At 31.4% G+C, this 25,639-nt stretch overlaps 3 protein-coding genes across 8 annotated transcripts; 2 read left to right on the top strand and 1 right to left on the bottom strand.

The window, feature by feature from the left end:
* Positions 1–13,996: 13,996 nt before the first annotated feature.
* LOC107462152 (probable protein phosphatase 2C 52) lies at positions 13,997–17,995 on the top strand. 5 transcript variants are annotated; one of them, XM_052252914.1, is made up of 7 exons: positions 13,997–14,206; positions 14,683–14,807; positions 15,511–16,012; positions 16,103–16,447; positions 16,536–16,653; positions 16,738–16,961; positions 17,381–17,948. In XM_052252914.1, exons 3-7 carry the CDS (start codon positions 15,752–15,754, stop codon positions 17,861–17,863), a joined length of 1,431 nt encoding a protein of 476 aa, XP_052108874.1. In that variant the 5' UTR covers positions 13,997–14,206; positions 14,683–14,807; positions 15,511–15,751; the 3' UTR covers positions 17,864–17,948. The 5 variants fall into 5 exon arrangements, with proteins under 5 accessions (XP_052108874.1, XP_020984994.1, XP_052108875.1 ...); XM_021129335.2 differs by lacking the exon at positions 14,683–14,807; XM_021129336.2 differs by lacking the exons at positions 13,997–14,206; positions 14,683–14,807 and adding an exon at positions 14,864–15,093.
* Positions 17,996–18,565: 570 nt separating this feature from the next.
* LOC107462128 (putative cell wall protein) lies at positions 18,566–19,109 on the top strand. The gene has a single exon (XM_016080695.3). The coding sequence runs from the start codon at positions 18,669–18,671 to the stop codon at positions 19,023–19,025; it is 357 nt and encodes a 118-aa protein (XP_015936181.1). The 5' UTR covers positions 18,566–18,668; the 3' UTR covers positions 19,026–19,109.
* Positions 19,110–22,028: 2,919 nt separating this feature from the next.
* Positions 22,029–25,097, bottom strand: LOC107462181 (uncharacterized). 2 transcript variants are annotated; one of them, XM_016080746.3, is made up of 7 exons: positions 24,621–25,097; positions 23,905–24,045; positions 23,669–23,782; positions 23,405–23,578; positions 22,963–23,078; positions 22,632–22,719; positions 22,029–22,452 (listed from the first exon to the last, which is right to left on the bottom strand). In XM_016080746.3, the coding sequence occupies exons 1-7, from the start codon at positions 25,080–25,082 to the stop codon at positions 22,447–22,449; spliced, it is 1,101 nt and encodes a 366-aa protein (XP_015936232.1). In that variant the 5' UTR covers positions 25,083–25,097; the 3' UTR covers positions 22,029–22,446. The 2 variants fall into 2 exon arrangements, with proteins under 2 accessions (XP_015936232.1, XP_015936231.1); XM_016080745.3 differs by having other exon boundaries at positions 22,029–22,446.
* Between the last annotated feature and the right edge of the window lie 542 nt (positions 25,098–25,639).

Raw genomic sequence — 25,639 nt, 5'->3', positions numbered from 1 at the left:
CAAAGAAAATTTACTATTATATTAACTTAGCCAACCTTTAATTTCTTTCTAAATCAAAGTTGCATTGCATTCTTCCTGCATTGTGGCTAAGACAATGCACAAGGTCGGTGTTGCTGTATGTTGATTGAAACTCAAGTTCACCTTTTATCTTTTAAGCATATTAATAAATATTTGTTTGTGCATGTCATTGAATTGGATATGCACATAATCAATAATCATGGCAAAATACTCATTCAAAAGAGCATAATTTGAGTAGATATGGCACAAAGTGGCACTATGAACTATGATATATGTACCTGGAAAGCAAGATAGTAAAGTGAATAAAAGGGCCTATATTTTAGACAATTTGTTGTAAAGATATATAAATCAAAGAGCATAATTAAGAGAAAGTAGTAATGAGAAAAAAAGACTAAGGATACTAGCTATCCAACCTAGCAATGAAAATAACAGTGTAGCAAAATATATAGCAATAATTTTAAAAAGAAGAATTCATGAACTTTGGTACAGCTGGATATTTATTAATGGAAAAATAATAAAGGGAAAATCCATAGTGAAAAAAGCAGTTGGATATCCGTGATTTTTGTCCACTTTAGATGAAGCTGTTTTATATAAATGAACCCTCAACTAGATTCTCAATTTACTTTTAGCATTAATGATCCATTAGATATTTAAATTATACAAAAGTAAATTAGTTGAAATAGTAATGGTAATTCAGATATTACGAACCAACTATAACTCAAATGCTATAATCTTTTCATATTCATTTAAAATTTACGAATTTGAATCTCTTTATCTTTAGTAAAAAAATTCAGATATTATTGGTTCATCTTTAATCTTTAATAACAGTAATAAAAAAGCCTCATCAATTAACAGGAACCAAGTGAATTAGTATTTTAGATTATCTTTAGGTCAATATTTCATAAATTCAAAATGTATATTACCGGAGGGTTAAATATTCAAAATCTAATTAAAGGAAAACCATGGAATTATTCACTAATTTCAGTGTTATAGCTATAGCTACCATTTTATATTTCTTCAAGCTAAGCAGCTTGAAGTAATCATGAAATAAAAATTTCCATAACAAGAAAAAAATCCGTGGCTAAAAGTTTAATTAAGTACTTAATTTTGAGTGTTTTTAATTTATAAAAAAATATTTTATTAATTTTAATATTTTTTATAATAAAATTTAATTATAAAATAAAAAATAATATCTATTAAAAAATTTTTAAATATAAAAAATTTAACTGTAAATTTAATAAAATTATAAAAACGGATAAAAAATTACTAGTTAGTGACAGTTAAAAAGTTATACCAATATTATTAGAGTAAAAGAATTTGTATACATACATATAAAAATTTGTCGGAAGAAAAACGAATTAATTAAATTCAATGCTATATCTTGTGCTTTCTTTGTCTATCTTAACATCATCATAAGTATGACTTAGCAAACATGAACCTTGGTGTCACAATCTGCTTGTACTTAAAAAGAAAAAAACAAACAAGTTGCTACACAATGATCCTTATGGAAAGTGGAAACCCATGTTTTCTTCCCCTCTTTCGGGGCCACTACTCATCATCAGAAAAAATATTTAAAGATAGAGGGAAAAAATGGAAAAAAAATTGATATATATATGAGAGAGAGAGAGAGAGAGGTGGACGAGATCAATAATAAAGGTGACAGCATTGAAGGTGCAGATAGATCGGATGAGATGAGATGAACACGCTTTTGTGTAATGAATGCTGTCACTTGTGTATTTTTATAGTAGTCTTATATATAGGGCCCTTAATTAATTTTGTTCCAAAACATTATTATTTTTTGAGTTTATTTATTATGTGTTTTAAGAATATAAATTTAATTAAGTCATTATTATTATTATTAATTATTATAAAAAATTTAAATTTTTAAATGTATTTGTTTTATATTTATTAATAAAAAATTTAAAATATTTTACTAATTATAAATTTATTATGTGCTTTAAAAATATATGTTAGTTAAATTTTTTTTTTATTTATAACAATTAAGTGAACTTTAATCAACGTAATTTAAAACAGAATATTAGAACTTTAATCAACGTAATTTTTTTATTATTTATAACGTAATTTTTTGTTAGAAGATTTTTGTATATATAAAAACAGTAATATTAGAAAGATAAAAAAAAATAGAAGCATTATACATACAAGTCATTTTGGTTTATAAGTTATACAATTTGATCCAAATCCAACAAAAAGAATGCTCACACATACGAGCGTGTTAGGAAAAGTATAGGGTACCAAGAGTTGTATCTGCCAACTATTACCAACACTAATTAAAATTAAATTAAAATTAATTTAAATATAATTTGTTATGTCAATTAGTGATTTGGTGGGTCCATTATAATGCAGTTTGAAATGTGCAGGAGTGAGAACAAAGTAACGTAACATGAGGGAAATTATCAACGCAGCCAGACACACCGCAAAGAAAACCTAATCCTCATTCTTCTCCGGCGTTGCATCTACGTCGGCTTGCTTATCATCTCGCCGGATCGCCGCCATTTGATCCATCGACGGTGAAATCGCCTTTACCCAGTGGTCACTTCTATTGCAACGTGAGACAGGAACCCCGCCATTTCATCCATCGACGGGGACATCGCCTCCCCCCGAAGGCAAGAGCATCTGCAACGTGAGTCTTTGAAGGTGTCACGGTCTCAGTCGGCTTGCTTTTCAACTCACCGAACACCGCCATTTTGATCACTCGTATGTGTCATCGCCTTCACCTGGAGGCCACATCCACTGCGACGTGAGTATTTGAAGGTGTCACGCAACCCTCTTCTCCTCAACCATCTTCGGTAAAGTAAATGTGTCTTCATTGAATACACGTGAACCACATAATGTTGATGGAACAAGCAATTTGTGAAGGCACATCGTACGGCATAGCATATGATGATAGTGATCAGTATAATTCTTGCGACGTCAATGTTCCATCGCTTAGTGAAGATGACACACATGTGGACAAGGTAATTTGTACGGTAGAAATATATTTGGTTATGTTTATATATAACTTTAATTTTAGTTTGATGTTGAGATCTTAACAGAGATAAGCTTTGTTGGAAGAATTTTGATTTCATTTGCTTAATTAGGAATTGTGTGGATAATCTTTCTTTCAACTATGCTAGAAAGGTGCTACATTTTCATATGGTTTATTATTTTGTTTGGTCACCATGTTTAATTGATATTTGCAACTTTAATTGATGTTTGTTCTACACCTGTTTAGTTTCGATTGTTGATTAGTCGGTGATATCTATTGATAAGTGGGAACTGTGTTGAAGAGTTTTTGTGAGTGTCGAACGGTGGATGGATTTGTCTTTTGTTTATACCTCATTGGTTATCAATTTCAGGGGAAAGAATCTGGAAGCGTTATTGAAGTAGTGGATGATGCAATGGCAGTGATTCATGAGGTGTGAAATATTTTTTATTTTGCTGAATTCATGTGCTCATCAGGGGATACTCATGGGGTGTGAAATATTCAAGAAGCTAGAAATTTTTTATTTTAATTAGTTGAGTACTTTTTGTGTTGATCGATATTTTTTTCTGAAACAACCTGAATGGCTGTGCAGTTACCCGATCACACTGGAGTTCCATTAGATGAAATCCCGTACGTAGGATTAAGATTTGTTTCGTTGCAGCAAGCACAAGAGTTCTACACTAATTATGCAAAGAAAGTTGGCTTCGTGACCAGGATTAGGAATACCAACTTTGACAAGACCAGGAAGGATTCAAAGATACCTGTTAACCAATCGTTACACTGTAGTCGTGAAGGTTATCGGGAGTCTCGAGTGAAGGCAGCAACTCGGGTGAAGAGAATAACAACAGCCGGTTGCAAAGCAAGGATGTACGTCATGCTTGATAGGCAGAAGGATAATTGGATGGTCTCCAAACTAGAACTGAAGCACACCCACCCGTGTTCTGCCAAACAAGCTGTGCACTACACTGAGTACAGGGAACTGACCATGCATGCCAAGTGTGTGATTCAAAACAACGATGAGGCTGGCATACGGCCCAATAAGACTTATCTTGCACTGGCAAACGAAGTTGGTGGCTCGTCGAATTTGGGTTACTCAGAAAAGGATGTGAGGAACTTCATTACGAGCAATTTGTGATGTGCTGACGGAAACGCAGATGTCAAGGAAATGATTAGCTATTTTATGCGAATGAAAGATATCAACCCAAAATTTTTTTATGCAGTTGATGTAGACGAAGCTAACCAGTTTAAAAGTGCGCTCTGGGTAGATGCAAGATGCAGGGCTTCCTATGAATATTATGGTGATGTGGTATCATTTGATACAACGTACAGTAGAAACAAGTATGTATATGTGTTTTGTCTTTATTCATATGTTTAATGATTTTCGCATTTAGCTTGCTTTTGGTAATCTTGGTTGGATTTATTACAGGCACGGACTTCCATTTGCATCTTTTGTTGGCGTTAACCATCATGGCAAGTCCACTCTGCTCGGATGTGCTTTGATGGGGAATGAGGAAATTCGTTGCTTTGAGTGGGTCTTTAAGCAATGGTTAAGATGCATGGGATCTCCCCCACAAGCCATAATCACGGACCAGTGCAAATCCATGTTTGGTGCTATCAAGAATGTCCTTCCAGATACTCGCCACCGATGGTGCATATGGCACATAATGAAGAAGATACCGCATAAGCTCGGAGGATATGCTCGATATAAAGAAATAGATGATAGAATGCATGACACTGTTTGGAATGCCAGGTCTGTTCATAAGTGTAATTGCAGTTAATTACAAGAAAAAAAGAGCTTCAAAGTGTACACACCTCGGGTTGAATAGTTGCTGCCATGGCACTAAGCTCCTTGGCAGTCCATCCAGAAAGCCACGGCTGAGGTTGTTGACAATTATTGAGATCACCATGCTTTAGCTTATGGAAGTACAACACCTGTGGATATTGCATACAAATCTTATTTATTGGGATACAATGTACAGAGAGATTAAGATGCATGCTGAATTAAAAATGTTACCAGCAAGGCAAACATGCAGCCCTCGCAAGACTTGTTTTTTTTACATTGGTACTTCCTAATTGCTTGTTCTAATGACTTGAAAATATGCAACGGCCAGCGGAATCTCCTGGGATCAGATACATCAAGAATTGTATCGATGTGCCACGGCGAGATGACGTGTTGCACAGTCGGGCACAGGAACATCTTCAGCACGAGCAAGATGAAATGCCTCCTAAACTCCATCCTGTCATCTTCAGTATCCATAGCGCACTGGTTAACAAACTGTCTCAGCTGTATAGTATTTAACCGGTGAAATCTTCTTCGTATCGACACATGGTCGGCATTACTAGCGTCGAACGGGGGGAAGTTATCAACTGCAGCATACATGTGTGTTAAACACGGTAAAACGACTGACTGAATAGGAATAATAAAAGTAAAACCACGGAAACTGAAACCATTTTAACCAATAAGATTCTTTTTTAAAAGATAAGGTATTCTCACCACCGGACGGAATTCCGAACAGACGTTCGAACAGCTCAGCCCCAATGCGGATGACTCCATCAGCTACTTTCAAGGTGCTTGTTTCAGTGTCGTAAGCATTGGCCAGCATCACCATTATCCCTTGTTTAACATTCCACTTTGGTACTAGCTTAAGGAAACCAAAACCAATTTCTTCTATCTCATCTAGCTTTGCTTGCGCTTGGTTAGTTTCCAGATCTTGGAACAGAGCTGCGATGTAGCACGGTGAACACCGTGTCTCTAGTAATTTCTGTCAACATTAACCATGATCTTCAGAAACAAACCAATGCTAAAATAAAAAGACATACAAGTTTATAAATGATTTAATACCGGCTTTCCCATGTCTTGACGTCGATATCTTGCAACAGAGTGAAAATTCTACCCAGGTTCCAACTTGTGTTTTCTTCTCCGACCTCAACTACGTAAGCGGTGCAACGAAATGATGAAATATATATAAGCACTAGATAATTAACTGATCATATATCTCATTGATGTTATTTCATTATTTCAAACATGATTTGCTCTTAACTTTATACTTGATTCTTACACATTGAAAATTCAATTAACCATCACTTTTGAATATTTTAATGACATGTTTATTCTATAAACAGCCTGAGCACTATAAAAAAAGTGAACGAAAAACTTAACAGTGTGCTATAATGTGTATACCTAATTAATTATAAATAATCTATATAGAGGCTCTTGACGAAAACAGGAAAGGTATAAAAAGAAAACCAAAAAGAATATGAAAAGCATCTACTTCTGATGAGGAGGAAAAAATTATATTTTTCTATTCATAAAAAATAATATTAAGTCCAAATGCTAAATGTATAAAATTCTTAAAATGACTCTGATAAAATAATCTAAATAACCTCAATAATAATACTAATTAATAAGAATGGAGTGTGTGATTATGCAGGTAAGTCTGCATGCAAAGCATTTAAAATATGGATTGTTACAAAAAATCCAAAAAGTAGAATGGGTTCACAAGGAGGAGCTAATGAAATTAAGACACACTCATTCTTTCGTGGTGTCAATTGGGCCCTCGCCAGATGCATGGTAGTAACATTCATAACTATAATAATTAGCTACTTTTTAATTAATTAACTAATGGTCATATGCTATATATAATTCTTTTCATATTATAATCTTTTAAAAAAATAATATTATTACAATACTTATATCTTTTTTCAGAATCCTCCTACACTTGATGCTCCTCTAATTTAATTTCAAATAAAGGATATAGTCATTATTGCTCATTTAGGCTATTCTTTGTTTACTTAGACTAAGGTTGAATTGAAATTGAAAAATTGACACAATATTTTAATAATTAAATACCAAAACATAATTTTAAAAATTTTAAATTTCTTTTCAACTGCATTGTTACCTATTCCAGTAGCTATCTCTACCAATGTTCAAAGACATGTGCATTGTTATAATAACACATACTCGTGAATATACAAATATAACACTACTGCATGAACAAGCCATATGTAACTAAATCTTAACTAATTAAATAGATCCAATTATGTGTTATTAATCAATACGCGTTCAAAAACTTGACAACCAGAAATTAGTAATACAAAAAGGCCTAGATCACAACTGAAGAATTTGTAGTAGAAACATACGCAAAAAGCTCTTTTGCTCTGCATGCACATGTGTTGATGTGTTCGATTTAAAGACACATATATATGGAAAACTATTGTTAGACACATCTAAAACAAATGTTCATGTTACTTTGCATATGTGAAGAGGAATGAAAAGACACATCTGAGGTTAAGTTCCCATAAATTAACGTTATGGGTCTCACAATTGGCAAGCTAATCAAATGAATCATATTAGATGTGAGTTGTCATAGGGGTCATCAATACCAACTAGAATTGTAAATTTAAATTGGTATTTCTAAATTTTAATTTAAATGTATCCTACTACATGGGAGCTGTCACAATACTATTGATCGGGTTCGCCAACATATACAATGAATTAAAAAACTCAGTCAATTATTTAAAAAAAATTAGAACAAAACATGGTAGAAAAGGAACAAAAGCGTTGTGTACATCAGCAATATTATATAGCAGGGGACCACAGAAATATTTCGAATTCTGCCTCACAGTCAAAATACTTTGAAAAAAAAAATCATCTCAGCGTAACCATCATGGCAACATCATTTTCTTTTCTTAATATAGTTAGTCACAGCATCGTAAACCATATTAACACAGGGAACCACATCAACAAAAAGCCTATTAATCGACATATTTCTGTTTTCTATAAATTTAAATGGAACATGCAGTAGACACAGTACCATTATTGACTAAATCTCAACTCCAGTATAAAGTCCACAAATTAACCAAATAACTAGCAATTAGCCAAAAAATTGCAGACCCACTTACCAGCTGGTGTTCCGCTGGGGTCGAAGAGAAGAGACACTGCAAGTGGGGGTTGAACTCGACACTGGGATGAGGACGGAAGAGTCCAGCCGTCGCTTGTCTTCAGGCGGACCACAACGGCAACATGCGGCGTCTCACGGGTTTTCCGGCGTTGACTCCGTTGACCTTAGCGACCGGAGAAGAAGACAACCTGGCGTGATAAACGGCACCGGCAGATGAGATGGGAAGTGGGGGTGTGTCTCAGCAGTAACAAGAAGTAAGATGGGGTAAATTAGGGTTACAAGGGTAAACATATGGTATTAGGATTAACTGAGTTAATTTGGGGTGTGTTTTTTTGAATGGTTGGGCTTTGAGAAACAGCCCAATAGCATTTTGGCAGACTTTGGCAGATTCCATGTTGGTAACGTAGCACGGTTGAGCGTGTTAACATGCGCGCTACTCAACGGTTTCAATAGCGTGCATCACGTTCCTCCTCCTCTTCCTTCTTCTTCTCCTTTTTTTTTTGTGTTTTTCCTCCTTTTTATTACTGTTGTTGTTGCTGCATTTTTTTCCTCTCATTATCTTTTTATTGATTTTGCAATATTATATATTTTTTTCTTTTTTGTTTGATTTTTTCCTCTAAAAAAAATTATGAGATTTGAAATAAGAAGATGAAGAAGAAAAAGCAGCAGAAGATGAAGATGGGAAAGAGGAAGAGTTTTAAAATATACAGAATTTATCAGCACACATATACTAAAAATTCTTAAATAATACACCAAAATATCTTTGTGTTACACCCAAATTTGCTGCAAATACAAAAAAATATTTTCTATAATGCTGGATTTTTTTTGTTCTTTTTTTTTTCTTATTTCTTTCTTTCTTTTAGTTAAACGAATGTAAGTTTATTCTCTTCCAAGTAATTTGGTACCATTATGTATTTCTTCTTCTTCTTTATTTGATTTTTTTGTTTTTATTCTTGTTAAAAGAGTAAAATAAAAAGAAACTTGAGAAGATAAAATAAGAAAAAAATACGAATAAAAAAAAAGATGATAATGATGACGAAAAAGAAGAAGAAGAAGCAGCAGAAGAAGAAGAGGAGGATAGAGAAAAGAGTTTTGAATTATGCAGAACTTATCAGCACACATACACAAAAAATTCTTAAACAATACATCCAAATATCTTCGTATTACACCCAAATTTGCTGCAAATACAAAAAATATTTTCTCTAATGTTGCATTTTTTTGTTCTTCCTTTTTTTTCTTATTTCTTTCTTTCTTTTAGTTGAACGAATGTAAGTTCATCCTCTTTCAAGTAATTTTGTACCATTATGTGTTTCTTCTTTTTTTTGATTTTTTTGTTTTTATTTTTGTTAAAAGAGTAAAATAAGAAGAAACTTGAGAAGATAAAATAAGAAAAAAAAAAGATGAATAAAAAAAAAAGAAAAAGATGATGCTGATGATGATGATGAAAAAGAAGAAGATGCAGCAAAAGATAAGAAGGAAGGAGAAGAAAAGTTTTGAATTATGCAGAATTTATCAGCATACATACACCGAAAATTCTTAAAGAATACACCCAAATATCTTCGTATTACACCCAAATTTGCTGCAAATACAGAAAAATATTTCTTCTAATACTGCATTTTTTTATTCTTCTTTTTTCCCTTATTTATTTCTTTCTTTTAGTTGAATGAATGTAAGTTCATCCTCTTCTAAGTAATTTTGTACCATTATATATTTATTTTTCTTCTTTGTTTGATTTTTATTATTTTTATTCTTGTTAAAAGAGTAAAACAAAAAGAAATTTAAGAAGATAAAACAAGAAGAAAAAAGATGAATAAGAAAAAAAAGATGATGATGATGAAAAAGAATAAGAAGAAGAAGCAGCGGCAAAAGCAAAAGATGAGGAGGATGGAGAAGAAGAGTTTTGAATTATACAAAATTTATCAGCACACGGACACTGAAAATTCTTAAAGAATATACCCAAATATATTCGTGTTATACCCAAATTTGCTGCAAATACAGAAAAATATTTTATCTAATGCTGTATTTTTTTTGTTCTTCTTTTTTCCTTATTTCTTTCTTTTTTTTAGTTGAACGAATGTAAGTTCATCCTTTTTCAAGTAATTTTTTACTATTATGTGTTTCTTCTTTTTCTTTGTTTGATTTTTTTTGTTTTTATTCTTGTTAAAAGAGTAAAACAAGAAAAAAAGATGATGATGATGATGAAAACGAAGAAAAAAAGCAGTAAAAGATGAGGAGGAGGGAGAAGAAGAATTTTAAATTATACAGAATTTATCAGTACACATATACCCAAAATTTTTAAAGAATACATTCAAATATTTTTGTGTTACATTCAAATATCTTTGTGTTACACCTAAATTTGTTACAAATACAGAAAAATAATTTTTTTAATGCAGAATTTTTACATTACATTTAGTTCAAATTATTAACGATGAAACATTATTTTCTAACAGAATTATAAACTATTAATAAAAAAATTAATTTAAATCGAACCACGTGTTAATTATTTGATTGAATTTAAAACAATAATTAATTTTGTTTTGCTTCAATTAATAATTTAAATTTAAATTATTTATTATTTTCAACCACAAAACAGAGAGAAGAAAGGAAAAAAGAAAGAGAAAAAGAAATTTTAATAAAAAATTAAATGATGGCAGCGTGCGTGTACTAACTAGATTATTACGTTATGGTGAAAATTGTTAGAAATCACATTCAAACAAGCATTGTATTCACCAACTCAAATTAATGGTCCTATATTATATTATAAAATAAAATATATTTTTTCTTTAAAATTTATTAAAAATTTAAAAGTATTTTTAAATTTTATTTTATTTTAAATTTTATATTAAAAGTTTTTAATTTGTATGTTATTATACTTTATTGTTAAAGTAATTTTAAAATTTTTAACAAATTTTATAGACAAAATAAATATTTTATCCTATATTATATATTATTCCCACTTGCGCAGCTTCCCAGGGCTTAGGTTGTCACTTGTCACATACGGTTACAAATTGTGGTCCTTACTCCTTAATCGATGTACGTTTAAGTGTGTAACAGATTTTAAGAATTAAGAAAAGAGAAATAGTAAACACAAGCGGATATCTCGTGACAAAACTTAAATCTCAGCCTATGCACTTATCACTTAGTATTATTATTTGACCAACATTCCAATTTTTTTTTCCGAATATAATTTTTGGATTAAACTTTTTGAATGAAACTTGAAACATAACGTTTATTGAACAACTTAAATAACTACCATTTATGTTAGGTTTCTTGGTTAAAGTCCTAAAATGTTATTTTGATATTTAGTTCTTCATCTATTTTTTTTTTAAGTTGCTCACGAAATTATAGAATTTTTAAATTTGATAGGTTAATAATAAATTTATCATGAATTTAAACTTTATTTAAAAGTATGTCATTAATTAATAAATTATTACATACACAAAATAAAATTTGAACCTTTGACACTTATTTAATCAAACGAATAAATTAATTACTTGACTAATTTTAACTAGGTAGTATTCCGTCTAGTTAATCCGACCTTGATAACAGGCCTATGACTTAATATTCCTTAAGTTATTCATCTTTAAATTAAATTATAGTTTACTCATCCATCTTTGATGGCATGCATCATGTTGTTGTTCTTGTTGTTTACCCATTATCTAAAGCACAAGAGATAATTACCAACATAATTAGACAGTTCGAATTAATCCTTATGGCACAGAAATATCTGCTCTATAATTAATTAATTAATTGACGGCCTTAACTATGACTAAGCTCACCTTAATTGATTGGTTTATCTTACCTTCTTGGGACCTTCTGGCAAATGGATACTTTCTAAAATTATTTGGAATATTCTAGCATTATTATTTTATTTTATTTGTGGTTTGGATTTGACAAAGATTAGCTGAATCCATCACCATTTATTATCTCGTCTATCATAGATACTTTACCCTTTATAAGTATAAGGAATTAGAAAATTGAATAATATTTATGGATTATGGATCATCACTAATTGGATAAGGATTGTGACCAAGCATGACACACACTCAACCATTGTCATTAAATGTTCACTGCTCCGTCTTTAATAGTATAGAAAAAATTTAAAATGTCTCTAAAATATTAATATTCTAATAATTTCAATAATTAATTTTAATTATAAAAAATATATATAATATATTAATTAAAATTAACAGTTAAAATTATTAAAATATTAATATTTTAAATACATTTAAAAAATTTTTAATAGTATATTATTATATTCTGTTTTTTTATTATTATTTACAAATTAATCCACATATTTATTATCGTATTAGTCTCCATCATCATCCCATATGGTTTTATTATTAATCTGTAATATCATGTTTATTTATTATTATATATTGATTGTAATTGGTATACGCAGGGCGTTCATGGAAAATTCTGAGGCTAAAAAATTTTAATATAGAAATAAAATGAGTAATATATTTTAATATGATAATTTTTAGTGTTTTTTAAAATTGTGGGAGTATATAAATTGGACCTTTCAATTTGTGTTTAAAAAGTGAAAAAAATTTAGAAAAGGTCCTATTTGTGTTAAAAAAATTGAAAAAAAACTTAGAATATATAAATCGAACTATGCGAATTGTTTGATTTTAAAATTTTATTTAAGAAATCATATGATCCGATTTGTAGTTGAACAAATATAAATTTCAGAAGCTAAAAAACGGATCCTGCGAATTGTTTGTTGTTATCAATTTTTTTTATGAAATGAAATGCAACTCAAATATTGTTCTATTGACACCACATGATCGTAAAATACTTGTATTCCCCATATCCAAGTTCAACACTGCTGTTACTTCCATATTCAAATTAAAATGTAAAATTCTAAATGCCATTAGCTTGATTGTCTCGTGCAGTGATTTTTATTTTGGTGGCATATAAAAATCACTGTATATAAATTTTTATTTTTCATTTAACAATTTTAGTTAGTGTAAAGATTTGTTTTAGTTTTTTTTGGTTGAAATAAGAAACAAATTTTAACCCCAAAAAATTACCAAAATACCTGTCGCATCAATCCTCAACCCCATTTACATTATTACTGTTTTGTAATGTTTATATCTAAGATTGAACAGAGTATAGGACTATAGGTGACAAAAAAAAATGTTCAAATTATTTACAAAAATAATATTTTTGTTTTTTATCCACTTGCTTTATTTCATCCATCATGCGGCATGTTAATAAAATAAATTAAAAGGTTCACTTAGAGACAAATAAGACTCAAACTCATAATTTTATGAAGTAAAAGATTAATTTTAAAATTCGATGGACCAAAATAATTTATTTATACTAATGTATTAATAACTAATGTGTGAAATAGTAATAATATGTAAGATAGTTAAGGTGTCAAATTCTTTTTATGTATAAAGATACGAAGAGAGAGACCAACTGTAATACTTCAAGCTAAACGTGAAGGAACCCGGAATTTGTATGTTTTAGTTTGAGTTTTAATTTTGATAAATTTATTTCTATCATGATAATTAATATTTTGTTGAAAATTCTATACCCGTCAAGTTGCATATATATAACGAAATCTTAGCTTCTAAATCAGATTTAATTCTTCGCTATAACTATGTGTGTCTATTATCTATTATTAGTCCCTGTCCAAAAGAAATCTATCAAAAAAATAGAAGGCAAATACTAATAGATTAAAAAAAAGGAAGATAGTACGTTTAGAAAAATAATTTATTATTAAAATTAGAAACATATTATAAATTTTAATCATAAAATACTAATATAAAATATAATAAATACAATAATTTATTTCTTCTATGTCATAAAAATTTGACTAAATTTTGATATTTGTTATCAAAAGTCCAATACAACGAACTTATAACATAAAAGAGTTATATAAAGTATAATAAATAAATAGTTAAAATATGATTAATTAATTTTAATTTATTATTAATATAAAATAATTATATATATATTTAATTACATAATATTACATAAAAAAATATTTTTTATGTTAATCCTATAAATAATTATCAAAAAAACAAATATAATTACAAAATTATATAAAATACAATCTCACCGGATCAAAAAGAGGCAGCTTGGTTCACCATCTTTGTGTTTATGGAGTGAACTCTGCTTTTGCAATTAATAGCTTCACACATTCACTCACTCACTCACTCACTCACACCATTACAATTTACAACCTTCTCTCTCCTCTTCCATTCTCATCAACCACCTTCTCTTCCTCTTCACTCACTGGATCATTGCACTCTTCCAACTATCTGCTTAATTTCATCTAACGCTTCAAAATGGGGTATGATTTCTTTTCCTTCTTTCTTCTTCACAAATGCAGGATCTGCATTCTCATACCGTTTCCAGATTATTCAATTGCTGTTCAGTTTTTTATAAACGCGATCATTATCTTCACTTATTTGGACTTTCTCAAACAAAGAGAAAAGAAAAGCTTCGGTTTTTTCTACTCCAGAATCAGTTTTTCATCCATAAACATTTTTTTTATATATTTTTAGTAAAAAATAACAAATTGGTTAATGTTAGTTTAACTGATATTTATTTAAAAATATGATCTTTTTTTTTCCTTGATCGACTTATGGAGACAAATACTTGGGTGACTTTGTTATTTTGTACTGTTCCAAGTTTTGTCGTTTTTAGTAATTTGTGAATTCACGATAATTAACTTTACTTGATTGATCTGCTATACTCTTTGTTGACGCCACCATATCTTAACCCATCGTTTCGTCTTTTTCTGTTTTCTTTTTGCGTTTTTCTCAGTGTTTCTCTGCACCTGCAAACCACAGTTTTGTATTTGTTTTCCTTCTTTACTCTCTCTCTCTCTCTCTCGCTTTCAGAAACTGTGCATTTACCAAACTTCTTTTTTTCCTTTTACTAATGCTAAGGTAAAGGTAAACCAGGATAAGAAAAAAAAAATCAAGAGTTTTGTTACTAATGATTTATTTCATTTTCAATCCCATTCGTTTCAGTTATAACTTATAACTTAAGCATAAGGCTATTTCTTCTTGTATTTTGTTTCTCATTTCTACATTTTATAAATTGGTGCCCTTTCTTGTCTGTGTATATTCTAGGCCAAAATTTTTTGCTTTTTGTCTAAAAAAGATTGGTTTTTGTTCCTTATATTCTTCCTCCTCCTTGCTATGGAATGAGAAAACTTGGACACTATCACAAGTGTGTTGCCTTGCTCTTTATTTTGATATTCTATTCTATGAAGATTTATGTTCTGTTCTGTGAAAGAAAATGCATAGAAATTTAGTTGTTAACCCTTTTGAAAATTGAAGCCTCTTGTGTTCTCTGCTTTTTCTACATAAGTTTAGTTTTCCAATGCATAGTTTATGGATTAAATTAATGTCAGGAGCCTCAGAGTTTGATGTTGTCAATGTGATTCTTGAGGAGGGACCAATCATCCTACATATTTTTAGTATATTCTATCACTTGGTTTCACATGTTAGTATTTTAATATTCATATAGACTGATTATTTTAGTCTTATCTGTTTTTGTTCTTTCCATGCAACAATCGCTTGATTCTTTGTTTAGACTATATGCCAAGACTATTAAATTTAAATTCATCTGTCTTTTTCTGTTCAGCTGGGTTTCAAACCCATTCATATAGCTTCCGGCAGCATTTGAGCCAGTACTATAGGTACCAGCTTGGAACATTAAGTTGTAAATTCTATAATACTTCTACTTGAGAGAATCTTCAGGATTATGTGTACAATTGACTATTATTATAGAACTAAGAATATCATGTCAGATCTAGAATGAAGGAGGAAAGAATCTGATACGTTAGTTTCCATCTGATGATATTTTGGTTCAAGAACTGAGAGAGATGGGGTGTTGTGTTTCAACAAGCAGTAAGAGCAGTTGTAGTAGTAAGAGCAATGGAGACTCAGACTCTCCATCTTGTTTAGAAATCGGTTTCTGTGGTCAAAAGAAAGCAAGGAGAACATTCTCTGATCATGTTGTTTCTCTGCATCAGTTATCATCCTTACCAAACAGGATTTTCTCCAATGGAAAGAGCCGGTCTTCTTGCATATTTACGCAGCAGGGCCGTAAGGGTGTTAATCAGGATGCCATGATTGTATGGGAAGTAAGTATGTATGTGTGTTCATCTTGTTGTGAATTGTTATGTATGATAATTCTAGAAATTTTGACATCATAGCAATATTTGTTTCTGAAGGATTTCATGGCAGAAGATGTGACCTTCTGTGGTGTATTTGATGGCCATGGTCCTCATGGTCACCTTGTTGCACGCAAAGTTAGGGATTCCCTGCCTATCAAACTTCTTTCTTTTTTGCATTCCGGTGAATCGAGGCGAAACGGATCAGGGAAAGCTTCTTTCAAAGGGAATATAAAGCCTGACACTGAAGAGTCTGAGAAAGATTGCTCTGATGAGGATAAACTACATTCCATGTGGAGAGAAGCTTTCATGAAGGCATATAAGGCCATGGACAAAGAGCTGAGGTCTCATCCGAATCTGGATTGTTTCTGTAGTGGGAGCACGTCTGTAACTATAGTGAAGCAGGTAGCAGCTCAATGAGTAGTGCATTCAATTGCTGCATATACTTAATTGCTTCTTTTCACTGACATTTCTTATGTTGTTCACTTTCCAGGGATCAAATCTGTTCATGAGCAACATAGGGGATTCCCGAGCAATCATGGGATCCAAGGACAGCAATGACTCCATGGTGGCAATTCAGTTGACAATTGATTTGAAACCTGATTTGCCAAGTTAGTTTTGTCATCATTGTTCATCCTTTCTCAGTTCAGTCTATGTTTTTGCTTTGAGATAGCTTATCTGAATTTTTTTTACAGGGGAAGCTGAAAGAATCAAAAGGTGCAAGGGCAGGGTATTTGCCTTGCAAGATGAACCAGAAGTTCCAAGGGTGTGGTTACCTTTTGATGATGCACCTGGATTAGCAATGGCTAGAGCATTTGGCGATTTTTGTTTGAAGGATTACGGTGTCATTTCTATACCAGAATTTTCTCACCGGCTTCTTACAGACAAAGACGAGTTCATTGTTCTTGCCTCGGATGGAGTAAGACTTTCGAAGATATATCTGCTTTTATTTGTTCTTGTGGTCTCAGTTGCCACAGTAATGTTACAATTATCGCTAAAGTCTCTCAGCATAGAGCATTTGCAGCATTTTCTGTCTCCTAGATGCATAGTTTTTTCTTGTTTTGTTGTTTTGGTCCATGTGAAAGTCATCAAATCAAAGTAACTTAGTTTAAGCTATGTATAACTTGCTGTAGGAAAATTTTGCTATGCATAGTAGTTCTACCTATGTAAGCAAGAAAAGCATGTCATTCTCATCTTCTATGTGTATGTTTTATTTTTGTAAGAGAATAGACATATATGATATGATGAATTTGACTCCAACACTTGAAAAATTTTAACTAGTTCTTGTGTTTCTTTTTAGGCTACTTATGCTAATATCCATCTTGGTATTTTGTGCAGGTCTGGGATGTGTTAAGCAATGAAGAGGTGGTTGAGATAGTATCCACGGCACCAACTCGAGCATCAGCAGCAAGGGTTCTGGTGGATTCTGCGGCCCGAGAGTGGAAACTCAAATATCCCACGTCAAAGATGGATGATTGTGCTGTTGTATGCCTTTTTTTGGATGGTAAAATGGATGTGGAATCTGATTGTGATGAGCAATGCTATTCTTCTGCAACAATCCAAAGCAACCATTCGGGTAATCCAGTTGAGTCAGATGACGGTCAAACGACCGAGCCTTCTTTGCAAAGGAACTTCACTGTACGAACCTCGGAAGAAAAACAAACCTATGGAGGAATATCTGTTGATGGTGAGGATGGAGCTTCAGCAGCAGCAGCAGCAGCTGAAGATCAAAATTGGTCGGGTTTGGAAGGTGTCACCCGAGTAAACTCATTGGTCCAACTTCCTAGATTTTCTGAGGAAAAGCAAAAGCAAGCCTCATAGAATATTTATTGGTTTGGTGAGAACATTTCATTGTAATACCTTTGTCAAAACAGGGAATTCAAGGAGGAAAATCTTTCAGTGGTTTTGATGCTCTTTTATTTAGTTACTCAAAAGTGTAAAAAACTAGGCTCAAGTTATACAGATTTTCTTTTTCTTTTAAATTTTTTTTTTTTTTTTTTTTTTTTTTTTTTTTTTTTTTTTTTTTTTTTTTTTTTTTTTAAATGAAATGCTGCATGACACTGTTTTACACAAAACTGAGTATTAATATGAAGTCACTATTGGATTAATCATCTAGGTACATTGAAAGCTTCATTAAATTTTAGATGTTCAAATAACATTACTCTTCACTCGGTATTTTTATAAAAAGATTGTTTCTGCATATGTGCATTATTTACATAATTCCAGCTGTTTTTTTAACACTATTTTTTCACCATTTTTACAAGTAGATTTGTACCTGGAGGTAAATCCAAGATTCAGAGTTTTCTTGATATTTTACAGCACACAACTCAGCCATGTGAATGTTACATTTAGTAGCCGCTATGACATTGGTGAATATCTTCCAAAAATAGCAGGTAATACAAGTTAAGGCCATATAACACTAACCATTTTAACCAAATAACAACTACCAAAGACAAAGAGGCTCCATCCATCACACAGTCGTTGGCAACTGCCATTGCATTTCACAAGAAACATTTAACTCACCGCCATAGTTACACCAAACCCTGAACTATAAAATGCAGCCACTCCTTCAGAGCTTCAACACACACAAACAAAATCAAAATCAAAATCAAAATCCTATATCATAATGGCTTACAAAGCTTCTTCTTTACTTGTAACTGTTCTCATCTCCAGTATCCTTCTTTCCATTGCTTCGCAAGCAGTCGCAGCGCGCAATAGTATTCCGAATAATTCCAGCAAGAATGACAAGAAAGAGCCTCAGTTTATGTTCAGGTCTGATGGTGTTTATATTCCAGGCATCGGCCGTGTAGGACTGCCTGGTTTTCAACCTCAAAATCCATTCCTTGGTGGCAGTGGAGGAGGATCAGCACCAGCAGGTGGCAGTTATGTTCCTGGTGGCGACGACACCTTGGTTCCGAACCCTGGTTTCGAGGTTCCTACCCCCGGAAGTGGTGGTGCAGTTCCAACACCAGTTTTTCCATGATTTAGCTCACTTATGAGTCATAAATAAATATGCTCAATCTTAAAGTAATATGCTGCTACATGTTATGCAGAGTTCTTAGTTTCATTGTTTAAGATGCATTAAGTAGTATTCTGTAGGTTTGATTGATAGTTTCATTTGTTTGCAACCCCATTGTTGTCAAAGTAGTTAGTTGCTGATTTTATTTTCTGTCCTAAGTCAGTTTTCAATTTCAATATCAAATTCTTCTAATGCTCTCAAGATAAGTTAATAAGTACAATTTAATAACATTCAACACCTTAACTATTACACTGAAAATATAGTTAAGTAGAAGACAACAATTAGTTACAAAACCATCATTAAACATGCTATCATGACAAGAATTCTTCTATTATACTAATATTTGTTAATTGGCATGTATCAAATCGTTGCATGACTAAAAAGGATTATATTATTAAGACTTGTAGTTAAAATAAATATAGCAACCTTTCTAAAATCTGAAAGATGCCAAATTATAATGTCTACAACAGAATAGACCCGTTGGATTCATAGGAACAAAGCCATTTACTTTCCTCAACTAAATAAATATAGCATCATAGTGAAGGACTGAAAGAGCTGCACATAAATGCAAAGTAGTTGTGAGTTGTGACCATCCAAAAGCAAAGAAGGACCACACCAAAACTGAACACAATTCTTGTCACATGCAAAAAATAATAGTAGTTTCTTGTCTTCATCACTTCCAACCCCCAACCCACCAAAGCAGAAATAGAAAATAATATTCTCTACGTTTTGAAGTTCCTTTTGGAATTGTACAAAGTGGTTATGAAAAATTAACGTATCTCAAGAATCTCACTGTAAAGAAACAGTTTGATAAAAGTGAAAGGAGGATAGAATTGTTCAGCCATCAGTATCAGTTTCTAATCTTACAGTGTATGCTGCACTACAAATTAAATCATAGCTGTCAAAGGAACTTAAAAGGATGTATCAAGAAAAAAAGATTATATGTGAAAACACAAGAATATATAGAAAGGTAACAGATAAGGAAAAAAAAAATAGTGAAAATTGTTGGAATTCAATGATTCTCAGCACCAAAAAAAGATGGCGTGTATATTGATATTCTTGTATAAGTAGCTACTTGTTTCGGGCTTGGAATGCCTTGAAATCCTAGCTATGTCAAAACAAGTTGCGAAAAAAAAAATGCATACTACTAAAAACAGAGTAGTATGCATTTTTTTTTTTCTAACTTCTCGTATGTTGCGAAAAACAGACCGGTCTATATCTCTGTAGATCATTCCATTCACCCATTTTGATGAATTACACCAACTAAAAAACTATTTACAGTTTTCATATAAGAAAATAAAATTAAGATTTAAAACAAAATTACAACATAGTTCTTCAAAAGTCACTCAACCTTTTTCCATTTATGTTAAAAAGTCGAATGGCAAAAAAAAAAAGGAAAAATTACTCTCTTTCTTCTTGTTGATCATAGAGATATGACACAACTAACAATTAAAAATATTTTCATAACCCAACACTTGTCACCGCCCATTTGATTTGGGAATTTGCCAATTTGGGATTCACTTCCTTTTTTATTATCTATTATCTATAATTCATCACACTGTTTTTTTTCTTTTTATTATAATTGATTTACCTATTTCTAGCCGTTTCCCCAAAACAACTATCCTCTACTTTTGAAGTGAAAATCTATTTCCAAACTAGTATTTTTAGCTGTAATAATATTACGAAAATATAATTTTTTAAAATTATATTAATTTTGTTCTAATATTATAGATTATGATACAAAAAAAATTATAAAATCAAACTACTTCTAAAAAAATAATAGGAAATAAAAGTTTCTGTGGACTAAGAAGACTATGGTTTTTGTAGATAAAAGAAAATCAAATAATAAGATTTTTAATTATTATTTTTATGTTAAAGAGTTTAATTTTTTACTAATAATTAATTTTAACATTCGTTATATAAAATTTAAAATAATTTAATGCGTATACTTTTACATTTGATTAGGTATTAAGTCTGTTGTATAAATAGAAATAATTAATTTTTATACTTGTTATTTAAAAATGATATTTTTTTCTCTATATATATAAACATATAATTAGATATTAGCATAAAAAAAATAAAATCAATTTTTTTTTGAAACAATTGAATCTTGATTTTAACTTTTAATCACAATATTAGTATTCTCTCCAAATTATATGTAATAATATTTGAAAGAAAAATAATATCTTTTATTTGAATTATATTATTTTGATAATTTTATTTTTTATAGAATAGAAAGGCAGAAAAAAATAGATAATGAGAGAAAAGAGAAAAAAAACGATAAAGATAATGAAAAAATGAGAAAGAAAGTTTGTTAATTTTAAAAGAAAATTTTTTATTTTAATTGTAATAAAAAAACATCTGGTGATATATTTTAATTTGTCAGATTACTAATATAAAATATATATAGAATAGAAATGGTAGAGAGAAATAAAAAAAAGAGGATAAATAAGAGAATATAAGAAGGAAGTTAATTAATTTTAGAAAAAAATATTTTCTTTCAATTTTAATAAGAAAGTGATATGTAATGTCACATATGATATATTTTAGTTATTAAATTAGTTAATAATCTATAATATAGTTATATTTTAATTTTGATTTTAATTTAATTTTAATGTAATTAAAAAATATTATGTTATACGTTTTGATTGTCAAATTTATAATTAATCATTAATAATAATATATAAAAGAGAATGAGAGATAGTAAGTGAAAAAATGAGAGAGATAAAGAACAAGGGAGAAAAAAGAAAAAAATTCTTTAATTTTTTTTAAAAAAAATTTGATTTCAATTGAAATAAAAAAATGATATGTAACATATTTTAGTTATAAAATTAGTTATAAAATTAATAATATATAATAGATAGATTTTCAATTTATGAGCAAATTGGAACGGTGGATATCAAGGGCATTTGTTTATCTTCGTTCAAAGATAAGAATCAGCAGAAAGAGATAAAGGGACCGGCTCTATACTAGCTCAACAAATGTCAAAATCAATTTTACCGATACATTCATTAACATAAGAGATACTGCATCGCCCATGGACTAAAGCAGCTGCAATGTAGGTTCAAATGTTCAATTGATTAAAGGGGCTTTTTTTTCATTGTCAATCCCCAGCACCGTGATAGACTTTACTTGTAAATATATTTATTATATACAATCATCTATAATCTATACACCTACTACTAAATGGAAGGATGCACCGCCTTTGTATAGAACTGTATCCTGTATGGGCAGCAGATAGATACCACCCTCAAGTTTCTAAGGTCCTTCCATTGGACCTTTAACTCATGAGTCTTCAAATTAAGAGCTTTTCACAATGTTGATTACTCTTGTTAGTTGTAACTGTTATGAACCTGAATATTTTATCCCCCTGTTTCCAACTTGCCTACTCCTGGCACAAACAAGCAGTCATTAGCTGAATAATGTTTGAGAACACTGATGACTTCTCTTCTTAAGAGTTGGAACTTTACACTTCAATAATATATCTCCATTTGGATGAATGATTTACCAAATCTTTCTCAGCAGTACAGAATCGAGGTAGGAGAAACATGAAACCTCGGAATATCTTACCTTATTGGACTTGTGGCTTAATGTAGATGACTTTGTTTCTGAGGATGCACCGTCCGATATTCGGGCTTCTGATTTCTCATTTGAATAACTAAACAAATAAATAAATGTTTCAGTATAATGATGCTGCAAATGATACTTTTATTATTATATCTATCACATTTTATATCCTATTCATAGCATCATGCATGCATGAAATACCAAGACCGTTAGCTCAGAATAAGTCACATGAGAATATGACATAACCAAACATCCAAAAGTATATTGCTGATTTGCTGCTGGTGGTGGCAAAATTAGTAAGTAATATAGATAAAATAAATCAAGAGAAGCTTACGTTGAAAGTATCGTGACCCAGATGAGCTCAACACAATCGACCCAAAGAAGCCTTTGCTCGAGAGGAATCACACCATAAGTTATCAGATGGGCAAAAGGCCAAAGCTTCCATCCTGCCTGTCAAGCATACATATTACAGCTTTGTGAAGTTCATTTCATCACACACCACAGAGAAAATTCAGTCATCCAAACAAAAGAAATTTTGCAAACTGAACAGGCCTAGAGTATTTGAATATGCAATCATTCATTATAGTTCTTCTTCACCCTTGAACAGTTTGTTTTATTATGATACTTAAAACGAATTCATCATTCACAAGTGGATATAGATAAGCATTTTAAAAATTGATGAGAGGCTTTTGGTGTTCCTCAATGAAATTGGCAGGGTATTACACATAAAAACTGAAAATAGCTAGCACAAAGAAACAAAGGAATTGGCTTCTTACCGTGAGCATGGGCCAAAATGTTGACTTCAGTTCACCATATATGTTATTTATAGATTCGAACCGCAACAAGCCCAAAACAACAAAGTAGATGCTGTTCCAAATTGCTGCCCACACAGTTTGGTCAAAGGCAACTTTAGCAGGGACAACCCACCATTCTTGGAAAGGAAAAAGAGACTGAAACAACGTAAAATAGTATCAGCCATTGACAGTATATTACTCATGAGTAAAAGTTTCAACCCCAAATGAGCACAACAATCACCTCACCTCACAAAGTTGGTAGTAATAGTGAGAAAGAGATCCATGGAGAGTAAACCCAGCTAGACCTGATCTGAATAATCGCGTCCGATCAAACTCAAATAGAGGCTTTCCTTCATAGCACTGCATATTTTGATTAAAAGCATCTTAAGAGTTAATGAAAACAATACTTCCAAGATGGGTACAAATGAAATGTACTTCAGAAGCATGTGAATATTTCTCCTTATTGTGAGTGAAAAACAAACCTGAGCAATCCAGTCTCCAATTGAATAGACAACTCCACTTATTGCCATCTTCGCCAAAACAGGGTTCGACTTGAGAGCTTGCTCATAAGCAACCCAATTGTGTTCAGGGACATACCTTAGTATCTCATAAAGGGTCCAACCCTGAATAATAGCACACCCTAATTAGCTTTCAAGTTTCAACTTCTTCAATATAGTATACAAAATCAAACTGTAGCTTTCTCTCTTTAAGTTACTATATACTATAACCCTTTTCCTAATCTTTCTTTCAAGCATGAAACTATCAATTACTGAAGTCACCAACTTTAATTTTGCTAATCCAACATCATAGAGAATGCATATTCAAACAATATGCATTTTTCATTAAAAAGAATCCAATGAAGTTCGGTTATGAATAAATTAAGCTAAAGCTAAAGAAAAAGGAAAATAATGGCTAACTGAGTAATTGGCTAACAATTTTCTTGTCTGACTCAAAATTAGTGAGAATTTGCTAACTAACTAATGAGCTTAAAGACATATAACCTTTAATTTGGGTCATAATAATAAACAAAACCCTACCTAAACTACTGAAACCTCACCTATAGATATTTATTTGGTTTATTTCTATCTATAACAGTAACAATTCCTCTCCTCCTTTCTTTGTTAAGAATTACAATTTATGAGCAAAAAAAAAAAAAGAAGAGGAAACTTTGCAGTGAAATATGGAAGATATTACTAACATGCCAGTAATCATGGTCAATAGTGAGCAATTTGGAGACAGCAAAAGTTCCGAATCCCAAAACGAGGGCAGTGTTGATGGCTCTGCTAAGGAGGCGATCAGGATCAGCATCATCGAAACGCGATCGTTTCTCTTCCAATTGGTTGTCCTTGACGACGGCTACCTCGCGATCCTTGGTGACGGAGGTGGCGAAACGACATCGTTTTGGGAGCTGGGGAGAGAGTGTAGGAGGTGCAGTAAGGTAAGGGAGCTTGGGTGGTTTGGTGAAGGTGGAGGCTGGAGTGAGGGGAGGGAAGCTGCATAGAGAAGAGAAAGAAGAAGAAGAAGCCATGGAGAGAGAGGGGTTTGAGTTAGTATCGTGTGGAACACTGTGTTCAGTGTTGAAAGAGGAGCACGCAAAGCGAAGAGGGTGTGAATGCGTTTGATGTGTGTTTTGTTGTGGCGCCACAGCCACCCGTTTCATGCTTAACAGTTAACACCGACTTCACCCTTCAATTCACGTGTCAAATGCGTGCCTGCAAAATACAATGTCAAAAATTTAACAATAATTTACTCAAATTTCTTGCTCTCTAAAATATACGTGTACACCGTTTTTTTTTTTTTTCAAAAAATAAAAAGATTACAATTTTAGTTTGATGACTTTTTCATCCTAGAAGCCTCGTTTCTAAATTCTTCTTACCTTGAAAGAACTATCTATCTTATTGTATATATAAATGTTTAACATTAAAAAAAAAAACTAATTTTTTTTCCTCACAGTATTAACAAGTCAATAGGGCTGGTCATCTATATTTTAACTGCGGACACGCATTCCGGATCAACCCGTTCTAATAAGATTGTTTATTCTACTTATTGCGAGTAGAGCAATACAAATTTATCTGTGAATAGAATAGAGTATGGGTTCAGAATATATTCTACTTTATTCGGTAAGTATTAAATCCACAATCATTCTCTTATAAAATTTTAAAATAACTACTAAATTAGTTAATAATTATATTATTTGTGATTTTATATTAAATTTTT

This window comes from Arachis duranensis, chromosome 8 (assembly GCF_000817695.3).
Source record: "Arachis duranensis cultivar V14167 chromosome 8, aradu.V14167.gnm2.J7QH, whole genome shotgun sequence".
Lineage (NCBI taxonomy): Eukaryota > Viridiplantae > Streptophyta > Magnoliopsida > Fabales > Fabaceae > Arachis > Arachis duranensis.
This window is presented reverse-complemented; position numbering and strand designations above follow the sequence as displayed.